Source organism: Accipiter gentilis, chromosome 10 (genome assembly GCF_929443795.1).
Source record: "Accipiter gentilis chromosome 10, bAccGen1.1, whole genome shotgun sequence".
Taxonomy (NCBI): domain Eukaryota; kingdom Metazoa; phylum Chordata; class Aves; order Accipitriformes; family Accipitridae; genus Astur; species Astur gentilis.
The window spans coordinates 13,924,017-13,939,674 of NC_064889.1; the positions used below are offsets into that span (position 1 = coordinate 13,924,017).

At 39.1% G+C, this 15,658-nt stretch overlaps 1 protein-coding gene across 2 annotated transcripts in view; it reads left to right on the plus strand.

Moving 5' to 3' along the window:
- The window catches only part of SLC12A1 (solute carrier family 12 member 1), a 48,039-nt gene that overhangs the window by 21,295 nt on the left and 11,086 nt on the right, over positions 1 to 15,658 (plus strand). For both annotated transcript variants that reach the window (XM_049812194.1, XM_049812195.1), the window contains exons 11-19: positions 83 to 190; positions 986 to 1,109; positions 2,031 to 2,132; positions 3,994 to 4,149; positions 5,860 to 5,959; positions 6,046 to 6,157; positions 10,069 to 10,209; positions 12,086 to 12,192; positions 13,077 to 13,159. In XM_049812194.1, coding sequence (XP_049668151.1) covers positions 83 to 190; positions 986 to 1,109; positions 2,031 to 2,132; positions 3,994 to 4,149; positions 5,860 to 5,959; positions 6,046 to 6,157; positions 10,069 to 10,209; positions 12,086 to 12,192; positions 13,077 to 13,159 — 1,033 coding nt within the window. The remainder of the gene's footprint in view (positions 1 to 82; positions 191 to 985; positions 1,110 to 2,030; positions 2,133 to 3,993; positions 4,150 to 5,859; positions 5,960 to 6,045; positions 6,158 to 10,068; positions 10,210 to 12,085; positions 12,193 to 13,076; positions 13,160 to 15,658) is intronic.

A 15,658-nucleotide genomic window follows, 5' to 3' on the forward strand; every position in this document is an offset into this window, starting at 1 on the left:
GAGTATTTAAATGGGTCTGTGATCAAAAAGTATATCCAAATGCAAGCCTGACTATTCTTTCTCCCTTCTTTTTTTCCTGAAGGTGATGAGCATGGTGTCTGGCTTTGGTCCTCTCATCACAGCTGGCATCTTTTCTGCTACTCTGTCATCAGCTCTAGCATCTCTTGTCAGCGCACCCAAAGTTTTCCAGGTAAAATTGAACTATTCATTTCCTTATACTCTGTCTTACTTCAAAGACATAAAATTTAGTTGAACTCTATGTGCCCAATGATATATATATATATATATAAACACTGACACACGTGGGAGGAAGAGGCAGGGAAAACAGTACATAGAATGTTTTTCAACAGAAACAGCCAGGTCTTACCACCCTCATACAAGGGTGATAATATTCCTTTGGTCAGAACTCAGCTTTGCTGCAGGAACAAGGGATACATGTGTGCTTGTTATAGATAGCTTGAAGGCTACTTTCAGGACCACTTCTATCTTCTTACAGAAAGCCATCCTGTAAGCACAGGAGTGCCAGGAATATGCAGGAGCTCTCAGGACTGTAAGATTCATGTGCTCACAGGTGTGCTCAAACAGGCTCTCTAGAAGCCATCTGGGCAGCAGCAGCGTGGACAGAATGGGAACAGAGGGCACGGGACAGAAAGATAACTTGTACAACTTAGACCAAGCCACTGATTTGTGCTTCGGTTTCCTCCAATTTACACTTCGTTTAGCTATTTGGTTAATCTTTTTTTTAAAGCACTGAATAAGCATTAGATGTCTGTGATTCTGTTTTCCTGCTATACAATAATATAGTAGGATATTTGCTTATCACCTTATTTGAATGTTTATGTGCCATAACAGTAGATGTACTTGAAGTACTAGATAGATTTCATTTTTGTTTAGCAAAAGCCTAGCAAGCTGTCACTCACAAGCAGTGAACTTCTGATGCAAGAAAGCACTGCTTAACAGAATTATGTTCTGATTTGTCTACCAGGCTCTTTGCAAGGACAACGTCTACAAAGGGCTCCACTTCTTTGCCAAAGGATACGGAAAAAACAACGAGCCCATCAGGGGATACGTTCTCACTTTCGTGATTGCTATGGCATTCATTTTGATTGGTTTGTATATCATTACACAACTGTTATAATCTCATGTTCTGAAATTATATAAACTGATATTTTAATACAATGATTAGCTATGGTTAGAAAAAATTCCAGTCAGGTAAGCTCTGACATAAGCCCAAGCACACTCAAAGCCCTGGTAGCAATTCCATTATTCTTAAAGGTGGCAAAAAGAAACCAACAGGGACTCTAGTAACATCTCAACGCCACCACAGCCGCATTTTCAAAGATGCAGTGTAAGTGCAATTCTTGTTCACTGGAAGAGGGCAGTGTTTAGAACTATGTAAAATAAGGCAAAGTCACCAACTTTGAAAATTGTTTTCCAGTTTATATTGCACATAGCTCTGAGGTAATTCTGAGATAATTAGGAAGCCTACTCTGCCAAGCCTTCCCCACAGTCGGCTCCAAAGCACATCCCACTTTGCCAGCCTCGGTGGTAGAAAATCCCAGCTACCATATTTAGGGGTGTGGGGATTTTTACACTATTTTTTCCAAGATTGGAAATTCAAACTATGTGACACTAAATAAATGGGAAGTTTAGTAGAGATAATTCAGATTGCCATTTCAATAGCAAACCAATAAGTTTTAACTATAAGTCCTTTCAATTATGTATTTAAAATTCTGAAATTTACATGAGAGCTACATCATTAAGAGCCAGTCTGTAGAATCAGAGTATCAAGCATAACCTTGCATAGCACAAAATGGTATTAAAATCAGCATCAGCAGACACTACTTGATATGAATGAAGGTGTATCAAGGTGACCTTAAATTAGTACCACAAGGAAAATACCCAAGCTCTTCCTGGATGACAGTTTCAGACAGTGTCCAGACTTAATGCATCGTCAGGAAAAAGCTATCCTACAATCTAGGAAACTGGTGCCTATGTCTGACTTGTGTGTGTGTGTGTGTGTCTTGCAGCTGAACTGAATACCATTGCTCCCATCATCTCAAATTTCTTCCTGGCTTCATATGCTTTGATTAATTTCTCCTGCTTTCATGCCTCATACGCAAAATCTCCAGGTGAGTCTGCATTCGCCAGTGATTTAAATGTGGGCTTCATAGTCTGATCTCTGCAAGTTTTTGACTGTATATCAAAGAAAGCTGCAGTACCTGTAAAATATCTAAGCTATGTCATCTGAGGTTTTACTGGTCTCATTGAATATGATGACATTTTATTTCCCTCCAAAAGATAAAAATAATGGCTCTGGTCCCTACATTCCCTACAGTTGTACAGTATGAAAAAGACTTTGGTTGATCCCACTGGAGCCGAAAGGCTCCTCCTCAGGGTGGTTTTTTCCCCCTCACTATCACACAACATGAGTGGATAAAAACCTATGCCAACTCTAGCCACATAAAGTAAGCAGGGTATAGTGGGGAGCAATTATGCCCTTCTCTAAATCTACAGTGAAATTTACAGGAAAGTTCATAAGAACAGTAATTGCACCAGAAGCGATACTGCTTGGAAGGGAACATGTAGAACAAGAACAGGTCCACCAAACAGCATCAGCACAGCTCTGCAGTGGCTAGTAGCAGAACTTTAAGGTGGAGCACAACGAGGTCCTGTTCAGGGGTAACTTGAGAGCCCCTCTCTACATTTGTACAGCAAAGGAACATAGTGGCTTTCAGGTTTGTGCATCGCCACAGCAGAGTAATTCTCATCATTTTCACGAATGAAGGGGTGACACCTTAAGGACTAAAGTCAATCAGCTGAGCAACACTGGTTTTGGCACACAGAAAAGACAATTTCCTGCCGCTGTGTATCAATTATTCAATTCAAGGAGCAAGGAATACATTTTTGATTTCTAGTGTGAAGAAACCGTAGTAGTGACAAAAATGCCTACATCAACTTCCTTCCTATAGATCTGCATGGTGCCATTTGTTCAGAGGGTAGAAGAGATGAGCACTTTTGCTAATTACCTGCACAGCTGAACAAATGCAGATCTGCTCTACACAGCCTTGGAGCCGAGTAAAAATTACCTCCATAGACTTCACGTGCGTGCATCTGACTCGACTCTGCCACTAGTTACATTTCAGACAAAACTGCAGCCATTTTTCTTTTCTTATTTCCTCCAGTTAATTTCTGCCAATTCATAGCGATAATTATAATAATTGCAAGGCTGCAGGACAGCAAATTTCTTCACAGCAGGACCTTCCCATTCCCTCATTACAAAGATGATCCAAGATAGGGTTGCTCAGCCTCTTTTTATCTTCTGTGTTTTTTCCCTCTCCAAAGAGTCTGATCTGTAGAACACCTGGCAGAGACCTGCAAACCATGGAGGCTCACTGCTTCCTTCATCATTTTAATTGCTAGCAGGGGATGGATTCAGTACTGCAGCTGAAGAGCAGCAGGAATAACATCTTCTCAAAGTCAATTGCAAATGATTTTATTTTTCTGCAGTGAGGCCAGGCGATTTCCAAGGTTAAGACAGGTATGCTTACAGTATTGGGATAAACTCTCCTCTCAGCGAGTGTTTAGCTCCCATTAATAAGTTCTATGTATATACATGAAAAGGACACAGTAGCCAATTACCTGGAGTTACAGGAAAATCTGGGTTCAGTTCTGAATCAGTGAGCTTTAATTTTGCAAAAATACATATAAACAGAATGGCTACTCAAAGCCAGACTGGACAAAGCAGTAGGAAAGGGTTTATAGTAAAAGGCTTGTAAGATCCAGTACTCTATATCTATAGAAATCTACATCAGCCAACACCTGAAAGTATCTGTTGATACTCATGGTACTTGAGAATTTGCACATCACTCCCACCCCTTCTGACAAAGCCTGAAACAAAATGTGTGGGGGTTTGTATGTGCAAAATCAGTGGATCACTATTTGATCAATATATTTTATGCTCTTCCAATTTCCTCAATTCTCTTTAAATAGGTTGGAGACCTGCATTCAGATATTATAACATGTGGGTGTCACTTTTTGGAGCCCTGTTGTGCTGCGGTGTCATGTTTGTCATCAACTGGTGGGCAGCTCTCATCACTTATGCCATTGAGCTCTTTCTATATATTTATGTAACATATAAGAAACCAGGTAAGGCCACAAAACACTATTATTTTGTGCATGTGTTATGCATCCAGACTGGATTTTACAGGAATTAATTCTCCTTATAGAATTGGACATTACTTTTTCTCCAATACCTTTCTTTAGAGGGAAGTCTGGAGCATCCTATTAAATCCCACTTTGTATAATATAGGTTAAGATGATAGTCTAGTGAATTTTTGCCTGTTTAACAAGCACTTCAAGTATGATTCAAGGCTTTGTGTAAGCATTCCAGCACAATGGTTTATTCCCACCATGTCTTTACTACATTTGGGCTTTCACTTGAGTATCGCTCAATTTTTTTCCATCCACAAAAAACATCACCTGAATTTTGCTGTGCTTTTAGCTGAGTCATCTGGGGTCTTCACTGAAAATATATGCCTGCTGCCTGTTACACAACAAAAGTGCAAGCTGAATTACTCATGAACTGATCATCCTCCAGCACCTCCCTACAATTCCTCAGTAAATCAAGAAAGATGGGCACACTTTACTGCTGGAAAAAACTGCTTAGTAGCTCAGCAAATCACAGCAGCTGTCCTCAGAAATCTGTGCACTAATAGAATAAAGCACCAGTACAAGACTAGACAGTCTGGTTATTCATATCCAAGGACAAAACTAACACAGGTTCAGATCTTAGTACTAACCATCTGAATTACTTCTGCAGTAGAAAAAAACCAATACAAATAAAAGAGGCAAGTTTCCCAGCAGAAGATGCGCTTTCATTGCAGCTAGCTTGGGATACCAACACCTGGTCTGAGCCTGTGTTATTCTTTACTGTGTATACTGCTGCACTGCTCTGTGTCCTCCCTATCTGTGCCGTCATACCCACTGGGATGGTCTGTGGTTCTTTTCCTGTAAATGTAATCAGCTGTAGGAGAACACACCTGTCACGAGACAGTTGTCAAAAGAATTTGAGGATTTCTACCCTTTCTTAGTATATTGTCAGTGTCCTTGCTGCAAAGTAGCAGCTTAAAGCTTAGTTAAATTCACTGAAGACAGTGCACAAAAGCTATCCATCTCCTGCTCCCTAAAGAGAGTGACTTTTGTTCAGCACTTATTTACCAGCAGCTGAAGGGTTCAGAAAACACTTCTTTTCCTTAGAAGAGAAGGCCTCTACACAAACCTCCACATAGTTGCACTATTAGCTTTGTATCTTGGCATAACAGGACTTGATCTGCATTCATGTAGATCTCGAAGTGTAGAAAGCTGTTTCTTATCTGTCTCCACCCACCAAACAGCTGCACAATAATGAGAAAAGATGTATATGCCAAAATTGGTTTTGGAGAACAATTTTTGACCTATATAGTAGAACAGAGCTAATTGGAGCTAGCAATGTTCCTTCCTAGTGGTTTAATTGGAACTTCCCGAAATTCCACACTGAATACGTGACTCAAGGGTGTCCATTTTATACATGGGAGAAGGATACAAAGTTAATAGAAGAATGCAGTTTTGAAGCAGAGAAAGAACATTCCCTACAATTTTTATATAAAGAATGATACTATTAATTAGCGTGTTTGTTTTTGCATTGCACAAGCAAAATCTATTCTATTATGAAGCACAAAGAATGATAGCCCTGTATCTATGAAGCATGAGACATATACCCTGCTTTGATTCATGGATAACATGATTGCTGACCTTTACAATAGAACATAGGGAAAAGCCCATGGTTTAACATGCATTGTTTATCTTTATTATATACAGAAGTAAATTGGGGCTCTTCTACACAGGCTCTTTACTATATTAATGCCTTAGACAGCGCTCTGGCATTAACTACAGTGGAAGACCATGTGAAAAACTTCAGGTAAGATTTCCAGTGAACAGTAGAATGGCTTATTCTGAATAAGTACATCACCCACTTAAATATAACCTCTTTCTTCCTCCTAACAGACCGCAGTGCATAGCATTAACAGGAGCTCCTATGATCAGGCCTGCTCTGCTAGACATCACACATACTTTCACAAAGAACAACGGGCTGTGCATCTGTTGTGAAGTGTACACGGTAAGGTCAACTCATATAAATCTGAAAATTCAGCACCAGTGGGTGCTGAAGATCTCCATTACACATTCCGCTCTCACTTGGCACACAATGTTCCCGCTGGTGCTGACGGGTGTCTGTGCAGACCATGAAAGAGGTTTGCACTGAGAATGAATTTTGTCATAAGTCTTGACAAGAAAGCTATCGGCTGATACAGAGCCTGCTGGTAAATGCCTCATTGAGATGCATTTCAGAGTTCATAGTAGACGGACCAAAAAAATTGTTTGATAAAAATAAAGCATTACAAGGAAAGATTTTTTTTTTTTTAAACGGACACAGCAAGGCTTAAAAAAAAAACCACTCCAAAAACCAACAAAAAACAAAACTTGAAGGATTATAGTGCAAGAGTCAAATTACCCAGGTTCTATTTTCAGCTTTGTCACTGATTTGCAGTGTTGGGGTTTGGCAAGTAATTCAGCTCTCTTTGCAGTGGTTTCTCCAAAACTGTAACAATGCTAATTTTGAGGATGAACATGCCCTTCCGAGATCTAAAGAGAGGAGCAAAGTATACTTCTAGTTACAAATACATAAGAAATTATGTATCTTAAAGGATGAAGATCTAGTCTTTCATTAGGACAAAAAAATAGATGGGTTTGTAGTGTGGAAGAGAAAATGTATTTTAAATATTACAACAACTTTTTAATTTTGAGAGGAAAAAAACCAGCTCATGGCACCGAACGGGGCTGCAAAATCTAACTAATAGAGTCAGTCCAGGCAAGATAACATACTCCTCTACAGGAGCACAGGATTAATTAATTTGATGCTGCCACGTTGCAGAAAGGGAGTACAGAATATCTATGTGTGAATCTTCCCAAATCAAATGAATCTATGAAGAACAAATGGTCCTAATTCTTCTCTACTGTAATTATTGTTAGCTTTCCCACTGCATTCAGTAAGCATAGAATCAATCTCAACAAGATCCTGAGACTATGCAGCTTCTTAAAGTTGAGTTTCAGCAAGTTTTCTGAATTCTTAGGCATGTTTCTCTAATATTAGTACTTTCTATGGTGAACTGAGATTTCATTCCTGTCTATACAAACACCTAAGTCCATCTTGCAAGAGCAAGCATTTTAATTTTTTTTTTTATTATTATTATTTCTTCAGCAACTTAAGCTAGATTTAATTTGGTTGGTAATAAAAGTGTGACACAATGAACCCTTGTGATTTGCAAAGTTGTGGCAAAAAGTGGATGATAAAATCCCTAGGGACCATGTTGAAGAGCAGCCTACAACATATATCATAACAAATACAGCAAGACTACTTAGCCATAAACGTAACGCCCAGCATATTTTGCCTCAAAAGCTGACATGCTGCTAGCTACGCATAAAGTTTTGAGACACTGTGCCAGACAGAATATCTTCCATTCCTTTTTCCCAAAGGGCAGCAAGAAACTTTCCAGGAACATGGTGATAGATAGTTCAGAGATAGGTAAAATAAATATGAACATAAAGATGATTTTAAAGTTATTTGTCTCTGTTGGCTTGAACAGTCTGAGTTTCCAGTAAAAAGGGCTATTCTGCTTTTACTCCCTACCTTCACGTAAAATACTTTTGCAAGGTTAGTCTTCAGTCTACAAATTCACTGGACTCCTTGTACAATTGCACAAACACTAACACTGATACAAGGGAGCAGCAGGGAAGGACACAGATAGGCTATTATCTGATAGAAGGGTGGGACCGTCCCCTCGGACAGCAGAAACATACTGTGCAAGCCAGTTGTGAAACTATCTTCAGGCATTCTCCTTAGAGAGACGGGGAAGAAGCGTAAGACTTTTTTCTCCTCTCCTTTCCCACAAGGGAACTTCAATCTTATTATTCGACTTACTATTCCCAGTTCTTCACACTACTCTTCCAACACCCAGGATCAAACTCTTCTGAAGTTATGCCCATTAAATCCAAACTCCAGTAAATCTACTATCACCCAAGAACGTAGCATTATCTCATTAGAGAAGATCACATGGACTCTCCCATCCTTCCACATATGCTTCCCAAATAGCCATAAGGAGTTCAGAAACATACAAGAGGCACAACACCTGAGTGAGCATCAACCCAACCTACTTTGATCAAGTCAAAACTCACTTTTAAAATATATAATACTAATGAAAAAGGCAAGGATAAAAACATGACATATGAAATCTGCCAGGTCATTTCACAGCTTCTTTCTCAATGGTATTTTTCTGGATTTTAGATGGAACTAGCTGGAAAATCTATTTTGACAGCCTTGCCTCCTTTTCTAGCAGCCAATGCTAATTCACTGAAAGTGAATGTATTGCAGATATTTCTACATCTATATAAATGTAGAGTACATCCCATTTTCTTCCAGGAAAGCAAAAAAAAAAAAAGTTTCGGTAAGGCTGAAAAGTTTTGAAAGAAGGACACTTTGGTTTTACATTCAAAATCACCGTTTAGAAATTGATTTTGAATTAAGTTCCTTTCCACACATTTCATTTTGGAGAGAATTTCTTTCAGTTTGGGTCTTACACTGTTCTTGAATGGGAAATAAATTTTGAGCTTACAGTATTTACTATGAAGAAAAACAATCTAAATCTCCCTCAGCTCTATTTTAACCAGTTTCCCAGCTTAACAGAAGAAGCTACCATATACTAACTTACTTTAAATGCAAAAGATTTAAATATGGATTTTGAAATACAGTTTCCTGAGCAGGAGTTTACCAAGCCTTCCTAGTTTTATATTATAGGAAACTTCTACCAATTTCTCTAGTTATCTGTTCCATTAGAATGAAAATTACAACTTGCCAGCATCCTCAAAAACATTAGAAATTCTAAAAAGCGCAAAGGAATGACTTCTGCACAAAATGAAACTGCAGCAAACTGAAGTTCAAAACTATCTGTTTATAACAAACCAAACTGGTACCACTTCCCACGTTAGGCACATGGAAATACTCACTGGGTTCCAAGCACCTCCAAGCCAGCTCTATCCTTCTGGCACGTCCAATTACTGCTTCTGTCTCTGATGTTGCTGGACATGCTCCCACAGTTTATAATTCTGCTCTTCTATCCTGCCTTGGAAAGCAAAGGCTACCTGTCCAGCCCAGTAACACTAAAACCAGTATTTGAGACTCTTGAGTGTCCCTCTCAGAGTTTCATCTCACTGCAGAAGCTCTGGACTGATTCAGCTTCCTAAAGACAACATGAAAGAGAATAAACGAAGCCTAGCAAACCTTAAACTCAAACTAAAAAGCACAGATTTTTTTTTTTTAAATCAATTAAATTCCAGATATATGCTTCCCAAACTTATCTCAATCTTTCTAAAAGCCATGCTTGCAGACTTGACATTTTCCCTGGGCCTAATCTTTTGGGGACCCACTGCCAGCCCATTCTCTGCTGTCAAGTCACTGTGTCATGTCTTGTGACTTAGATACACACATGGATTTTTGTCTCATTAAATTACAAGATGACCACTGGAAGAACCTGGTGACAAAGCCATTTGCATCTTCAATTGTATGGCAACAACCCTTTTTTCTTACTATTAGTAGATAGGAGCTTAACCATATATATTTAGATCTGCTGAGACTTGTTTACGTAGTCAAGTCAGGGAGGGACTTTATTCACTCTGAGATGCTTCATCATACCTTAGATATTTTTCTAAGATGTTACAATCCATAGTAGTCCTTCTTTCTGTCAGAATCACTATATTTAAGTGGCATTAACAGCCTCAGCCCTCTCAAACAGAATGTGAATTATGTTAGCAGCACAGTTCTTTTCAAAATGCTGAATCTCTGTGGACCCTTATTGGAAATGTATTTTTCTGACTCTCTCTCTATTCGCTCCCACACCAGACTAGGTAACTCCTTCAAAATCACTGTGTGATGTATAATACAAAGCCTTCTTAATAATATTTTATTGTATCATGCAGGGACCACGCAAGCTGTGTGTTAAGGAGATGAACAGTGGCATGGCAAAAAAGCAGGCCTGGCTCACAAAGAACAAAAGAAAAGCCTTTTATGCGGCAGTAGCAGCTGACAGCTTCAGAGATGGAGTCAGAAGTCTACTTCAGGTAAGCTTTTTGTTTACAGAACACACAGAAGAGCATTACAGCAAAGTATCCCTTTATGTAAAGCATTACTGTTTACTCCTAAGAAGTCCTATGTATATATGGATAATGTTATAAACAGAAAGGGCATTCTGGGGGTACATGTATATTATTTTACAGGTTATTTCATAAAGTGATCTAGTTCTGGGCTATGGAATTATGACACAAGGCAGACTGATTCTCTCCTAAATGAACAAGACACTATTATTAAAAAAGAGAGGCATCTACAGGGCAACATATGAATGTCTCTGCAGCCAACACTTGATACACTTCAAAGCAATTCTATTGTTTAGTATTATGCAGCATATTAAATATCTGAGAATATTTTTGCATTAATTGAAAACTGAAAATGTGTAATATACATTTTCTGCAAACAGATAGAAGACCATCTAAATAAAAGAGTCTGCAATATTTTTATATTATTCCAAGAATACAGCAGATCATTTCCAACAGTCCATTTAAAATGGCCTTAATGAAGGCACAGAGGCACTATTTTCATATTTCCCCATCTCCCTCCCTCTCTCTCACATATATGAATATTTAAACATACAGGTACTGAAGCAAAATGTAGAGAAAACTCCCATCCTTTGCACAAAATACACTGCTGAAAAGACATCAGTGCAAACTAGACAGTAGGGGATTGACTGAAATACTCTGGGTAACAGTCAGGTCCCCCAGGTTCAAGGTAGCCTACCAGGACTCTTTGTACACTTGCTGAATGGGCAGTACAATTGAGCAAGATGAAATATTATTAATAAAGATCCCTTTGTTCTACCAAAGCCTCACAAGGATACTTCATCTTGGGTTTATACATTGTCTCAGCAGGAGATCCTTTTGATGTTTTTTGAGAACTGTTACCATCTAATGATCTCTTCCTTTCCATTACAATTTAAACACTATTGCCAAAGTAAACTACTGGACCACAAATAACTCCCTTTCAGCAAACAGAAGGATAACCATATCATCATTATTGTAACCTAAGGACATCCACATTCCTTTGCCAACCAATCATCCATTTCAATGTAAATAGTGCAGATGTATCAGTGCTACTCAAAAAAACCCCCCCCAAAACCACCAAGGTTCCAACAGGTTTTACCTATTTTCTTTTTGCTACTAGTAAAAATTAGCAAGTGTAACAATGTGATGAGCTGGTGTATTTGTGGGTCTCCTCCTGAAGGTTCCCAATACATTTATTATCTACAAAAATTAGGTTAGCTGAATCTAGATCTGACAACCCTTACTTGTTCAGGTTTTAGCATCCAGGCCCAGTTTTGAAGGCAATCTAATATCTTGACAAACCATTTATTCTTCCTGTTTATAAAATGTAATTTTATCTATAAAGCATGACACCTAATTTTGGAAAATCTTTTGGAAAGAAACCAGCAAACAGCAACAGTTTCTAAGTGCAAGGCAAAAAAATTATTCTAAACAGGATGTGCCTTCTCTGTGTATCTGGACTGTTTTAAGAGACTTCAGACCCAGTTCATCTGTTGATAAAAGCTTTATGCCATTATGTTAGAATAAGCATACATACAGTGCTTGAACTCTCTCTTGATTCCAAGTTATTGAACCGTTTTAATGAGAGCATGTCAGAAGAAATGCAAATGAATGCTAATTTAGCAAAACTACACTTCTGTCATCTAAAATTATTTATAGTTGGAATGATTTAGAGCTAATCTTTCTGCTTTCTGCAAGAGTATGAGCATGAAGGACATTCATGAAATGCAATCTAGTTATATGTGTCTCCAGAACATTACTTCAGTTATCTTTTGCCATTACTTTTCATTTACAGTAAAAGCATGTGTGTGTACCTTCTCAAGCAGTTTTTTAATGTTGTTAGGCCTCAGGCTTGGGTAGAATGAAACCAAATACCTTGGTGATTGGATTTAAGAAGGACTGGAGAAATGCCACTGCCATGCAAGTTGAAAACTATGTGGGCATTATACAGTAAGTCACAGTTCAGCGTCTCCCTTTTTACTCCTCTTAGACCAGATTTATACAGTATTTCCATACAGAATTTGACATGTAGAAACAAGGTAAGAAATTACCTACAAATCTGGTTTCACACATGGCAAGCTGTGTAACAGAAGCTTCTGCCCATTAAAAAAGGGTCCTTGGCTTCACACACCTAGCAAGACCTGCTTAGCAAACACCTGGCACTGTCAGAGCTGATGTGGCTTGACAATGCTACATGAAGAAGCTGCGCTGCTGTCAGCAGTGCTTTCGCAGAACTGCATTTTCCCATTTTTAGTGGGCAGGAGCTCAGAGAAAAACAACCGTGATGTACATACTTAGGGAATAAGAGAACATCATGGAATTCTTCTTTTAAGCCTAGGAGACAGAGGAAGAGCCTTGCTTCAAATCTCATGTGTGCCTAAGGCTCAGCAGCTCTGTGGGTTGGGATTTAGCTAGGAAACAGTCATTTAGAAACAGGCTTCTCATAGATTCTTGCTCAAAATTCACCTGTAAAGCTGAAGCGAGTTACAGAACAACAAAACACACCCCAGCTTTGTTATTTCCTCAGAAAAAGGAGAAAAAAAATTACCCAATGGCAACGTAGTTCATAAAAAGTATTGTCAGAAACACCCATTTCAGGAATAGTCTATCTGTTCCCATGCCCAATGATACCCTTTTTTTAAAGCAGGGAAGAAAGTTGGTAGTACTTTACTTAATCTTGGGCAATTCCTTCTGCAATTTTACCTAGAGCAGCCAAATACATGGCAGTAACACCTCCCTGTGAGCACTAACACTTTTACTGATCTGCTTAAAGTAGCTTTCCTCATCAACATGCAAGATATGAAAGGATATTTATTCTTTTTCTTTCTTTTCAGTGATGCCTTTGATTTTGAGCTCGGCATGATTATAGTCAGAATTAGCCAAGGATTTGATATATCTCAGGTCCTCCAGGTTCAAGGTATGTGGCGACTCAATAGCTGAATATCTATGCTGGTTACATGCTCAGCACGGGAAGGAATCTGACCAATGCTCTTAGAGTCATCGTCCGGTTTCTAGAATAGTTCCTACACCCATAACTTCTACAGTTCTTCCTTGCTTCTGCAGTTTCAGTCCTGCCCAAAATACTTGTCAAAGCACTGGCAGTGACAGGAGGCCAAGCCTCACACATTAAGGGGCTCTGCACACCAGAGAACTCAACTCCCAAAGCATTTCCAGCACAGGCACAGACTAAAGCAGTAAAATCATGCTGTGCCACAGCAATCAGTCACTCTGCAGCATGTTTCCTTCCTGCTCTTGGCACATCTTCCTCCCTCTGCCTACCCGAGATCTCTGGGACTGGCAGGAATTGGGAAGCTGCACTTTTGGTACCACCCCTATGGAGCCCAGAATGTTCTCACCCATGCAAAAATCTGGAACCCACGGGAAACATAGTTCTCTTTTTCACTTTTTTTGTTCATTCTTCCTTAGGTTAGCAGTGCCTTTCTCAGGGGCAAAGAGAAAATCTTCCACCATACCACAACCATTCAGGGAGACATACCATGTGGGTGGAAAAGGTAGAGGGAGACAGAGCATGCAGTCAAGCTACACCTAAATGAAGGGCTTCCAAAAGCCATGTACAATGGTGGCCTTCATTTTTCCTTTTCCTCTTTAGGACACAGACATCTTACTGGTTCCTCAGGTACCCTGGGGAGGGAATGTTTCCATATAAAAATCCCACCAGAACAATTCTCTAGGTTTTCAGTACAATAATTTTACCACTTCTCATAAGCTTGTCCACTTGAGCAGACAGATGCAGCCTAAACCTGGACATTACTCCTACCATCCCTTGTCGTCCCCACCAGACAAATGTTTTGTGTTATAAATGAATTAGATAAAATCTATAGACAAGGAACAGAGGCAGGCATAAAAAGAATGGCGACTCTTTGCTGCCGCCTGCTGTAAATCTGCCTCCAGCTTCTACCCAGTTTCCCAGAGAAATGCAGACCACGCTCAGAACTGCTGGGGAGAACACCCAGAAAGGACATAAGTCCCTTAGCTAATTAAAACCAAAATTAACTCCCCATTAAAGAGGACGAATTCTAGGATGAGGCAACCCTCAAAAGCAGATCATCTCATCAGAATTAAAAGGCACCAGAGACTCCTTTAAAGAAACAAGGGTAGATGAATATTCACTTAGCAGACTGGCAGCTTGTTGTGCGTGGAGAGCTACAGGGCAAAACTATGGGGACTTAAGAAAAAATTCCAAACTAGTCATGCTTTTTTTCTCCCCCTCATTGATACCTGAAAGAGATCTGCCTCTTTGTTTGATATAAGTCAGAAACTGACTGCTCAGAAGATACAGTCATTAGAACACCAGTGAAATTACAGCAAATGCCAACTTTGCATTCTTACAAATGTTCTCCAAGTGTTAAAACACAAGGAATCAGAAAGCATTAGGAATGCTGGGGGGGGAGGGGGGGGGGGAGCGGTGCAACCCTCAAATACGTGGAAATGTTTCGAAGCAGATACAAAGTCTCTGTACTGGAAAAACTGAAATTTTCGTTTCGAGAAACCATTAAATTAGTGACTATCATCATGTCCAATAATCAGAAGCACATGGCTGTCATGGATTCTAAAGTAAAAGAAATTATATTCTCTTCTGTTGGCAACTGAGTGTGCCAACAGAGCTAACAATGTCTAGATAGTGAGAGTTTGGGGTGCTTTTTTTAAATATGTCTTAAATAAATTTACCTCACTCTTAGTTCATGTATTACTCAAATAGAAGTTTCCTTATGAAAAAAGCTTTCTGCAGGCAAATGCCTGGATCATATTAATTAGTGTCTCACCATAATATATTACACAATAACACGTGGTACCTTCTTCTTAGCAAAAGTCCAATATTGCTAAGATGAAATTGTTCTTTTACATTACTGAATTTACAGAATTGGTTAGCTAAATCTTACATCTTTGCAGCAAATGCTGAAAAAATTAAAACATTAAAAATATTTCAGCATGGAAACTGATTGCATGTTCAGGATCCTTACGTATTTCTGAGAATCTCAAAGTCCAAAGCCATGTGACGTTCTTAGAATAGGGACCCAAGGGCTAGAACTCAATACCTCAGCTTTCTTACTTTGAGAAAACAGCTTTTGGGGAAAGAAACCAACCAACCAAACCCACAAACATAACTCAATAAATAGTATCTCATCTATCTATTAAAATACAGTAATACCAAATTTGATCTGGAAGAGGAAATCTGAGGGCAGCTGAATAGCACTTTAGTACACAACACTGCTGTAGGCATAGGCACCCTAAGTTAGCGCTTCCAGATATGAACTCAGTTTCCTTCTCCCTATTGGTTTGCAAGGAAAAAACATTTTAAAAGAGGTTTTTCCTCCCCGCAGCTTTACATCATGTATAAAGTACTACAACAGCAACTACATCACTGCCATTATTTCAGTAAGTGATTTAATTTAAA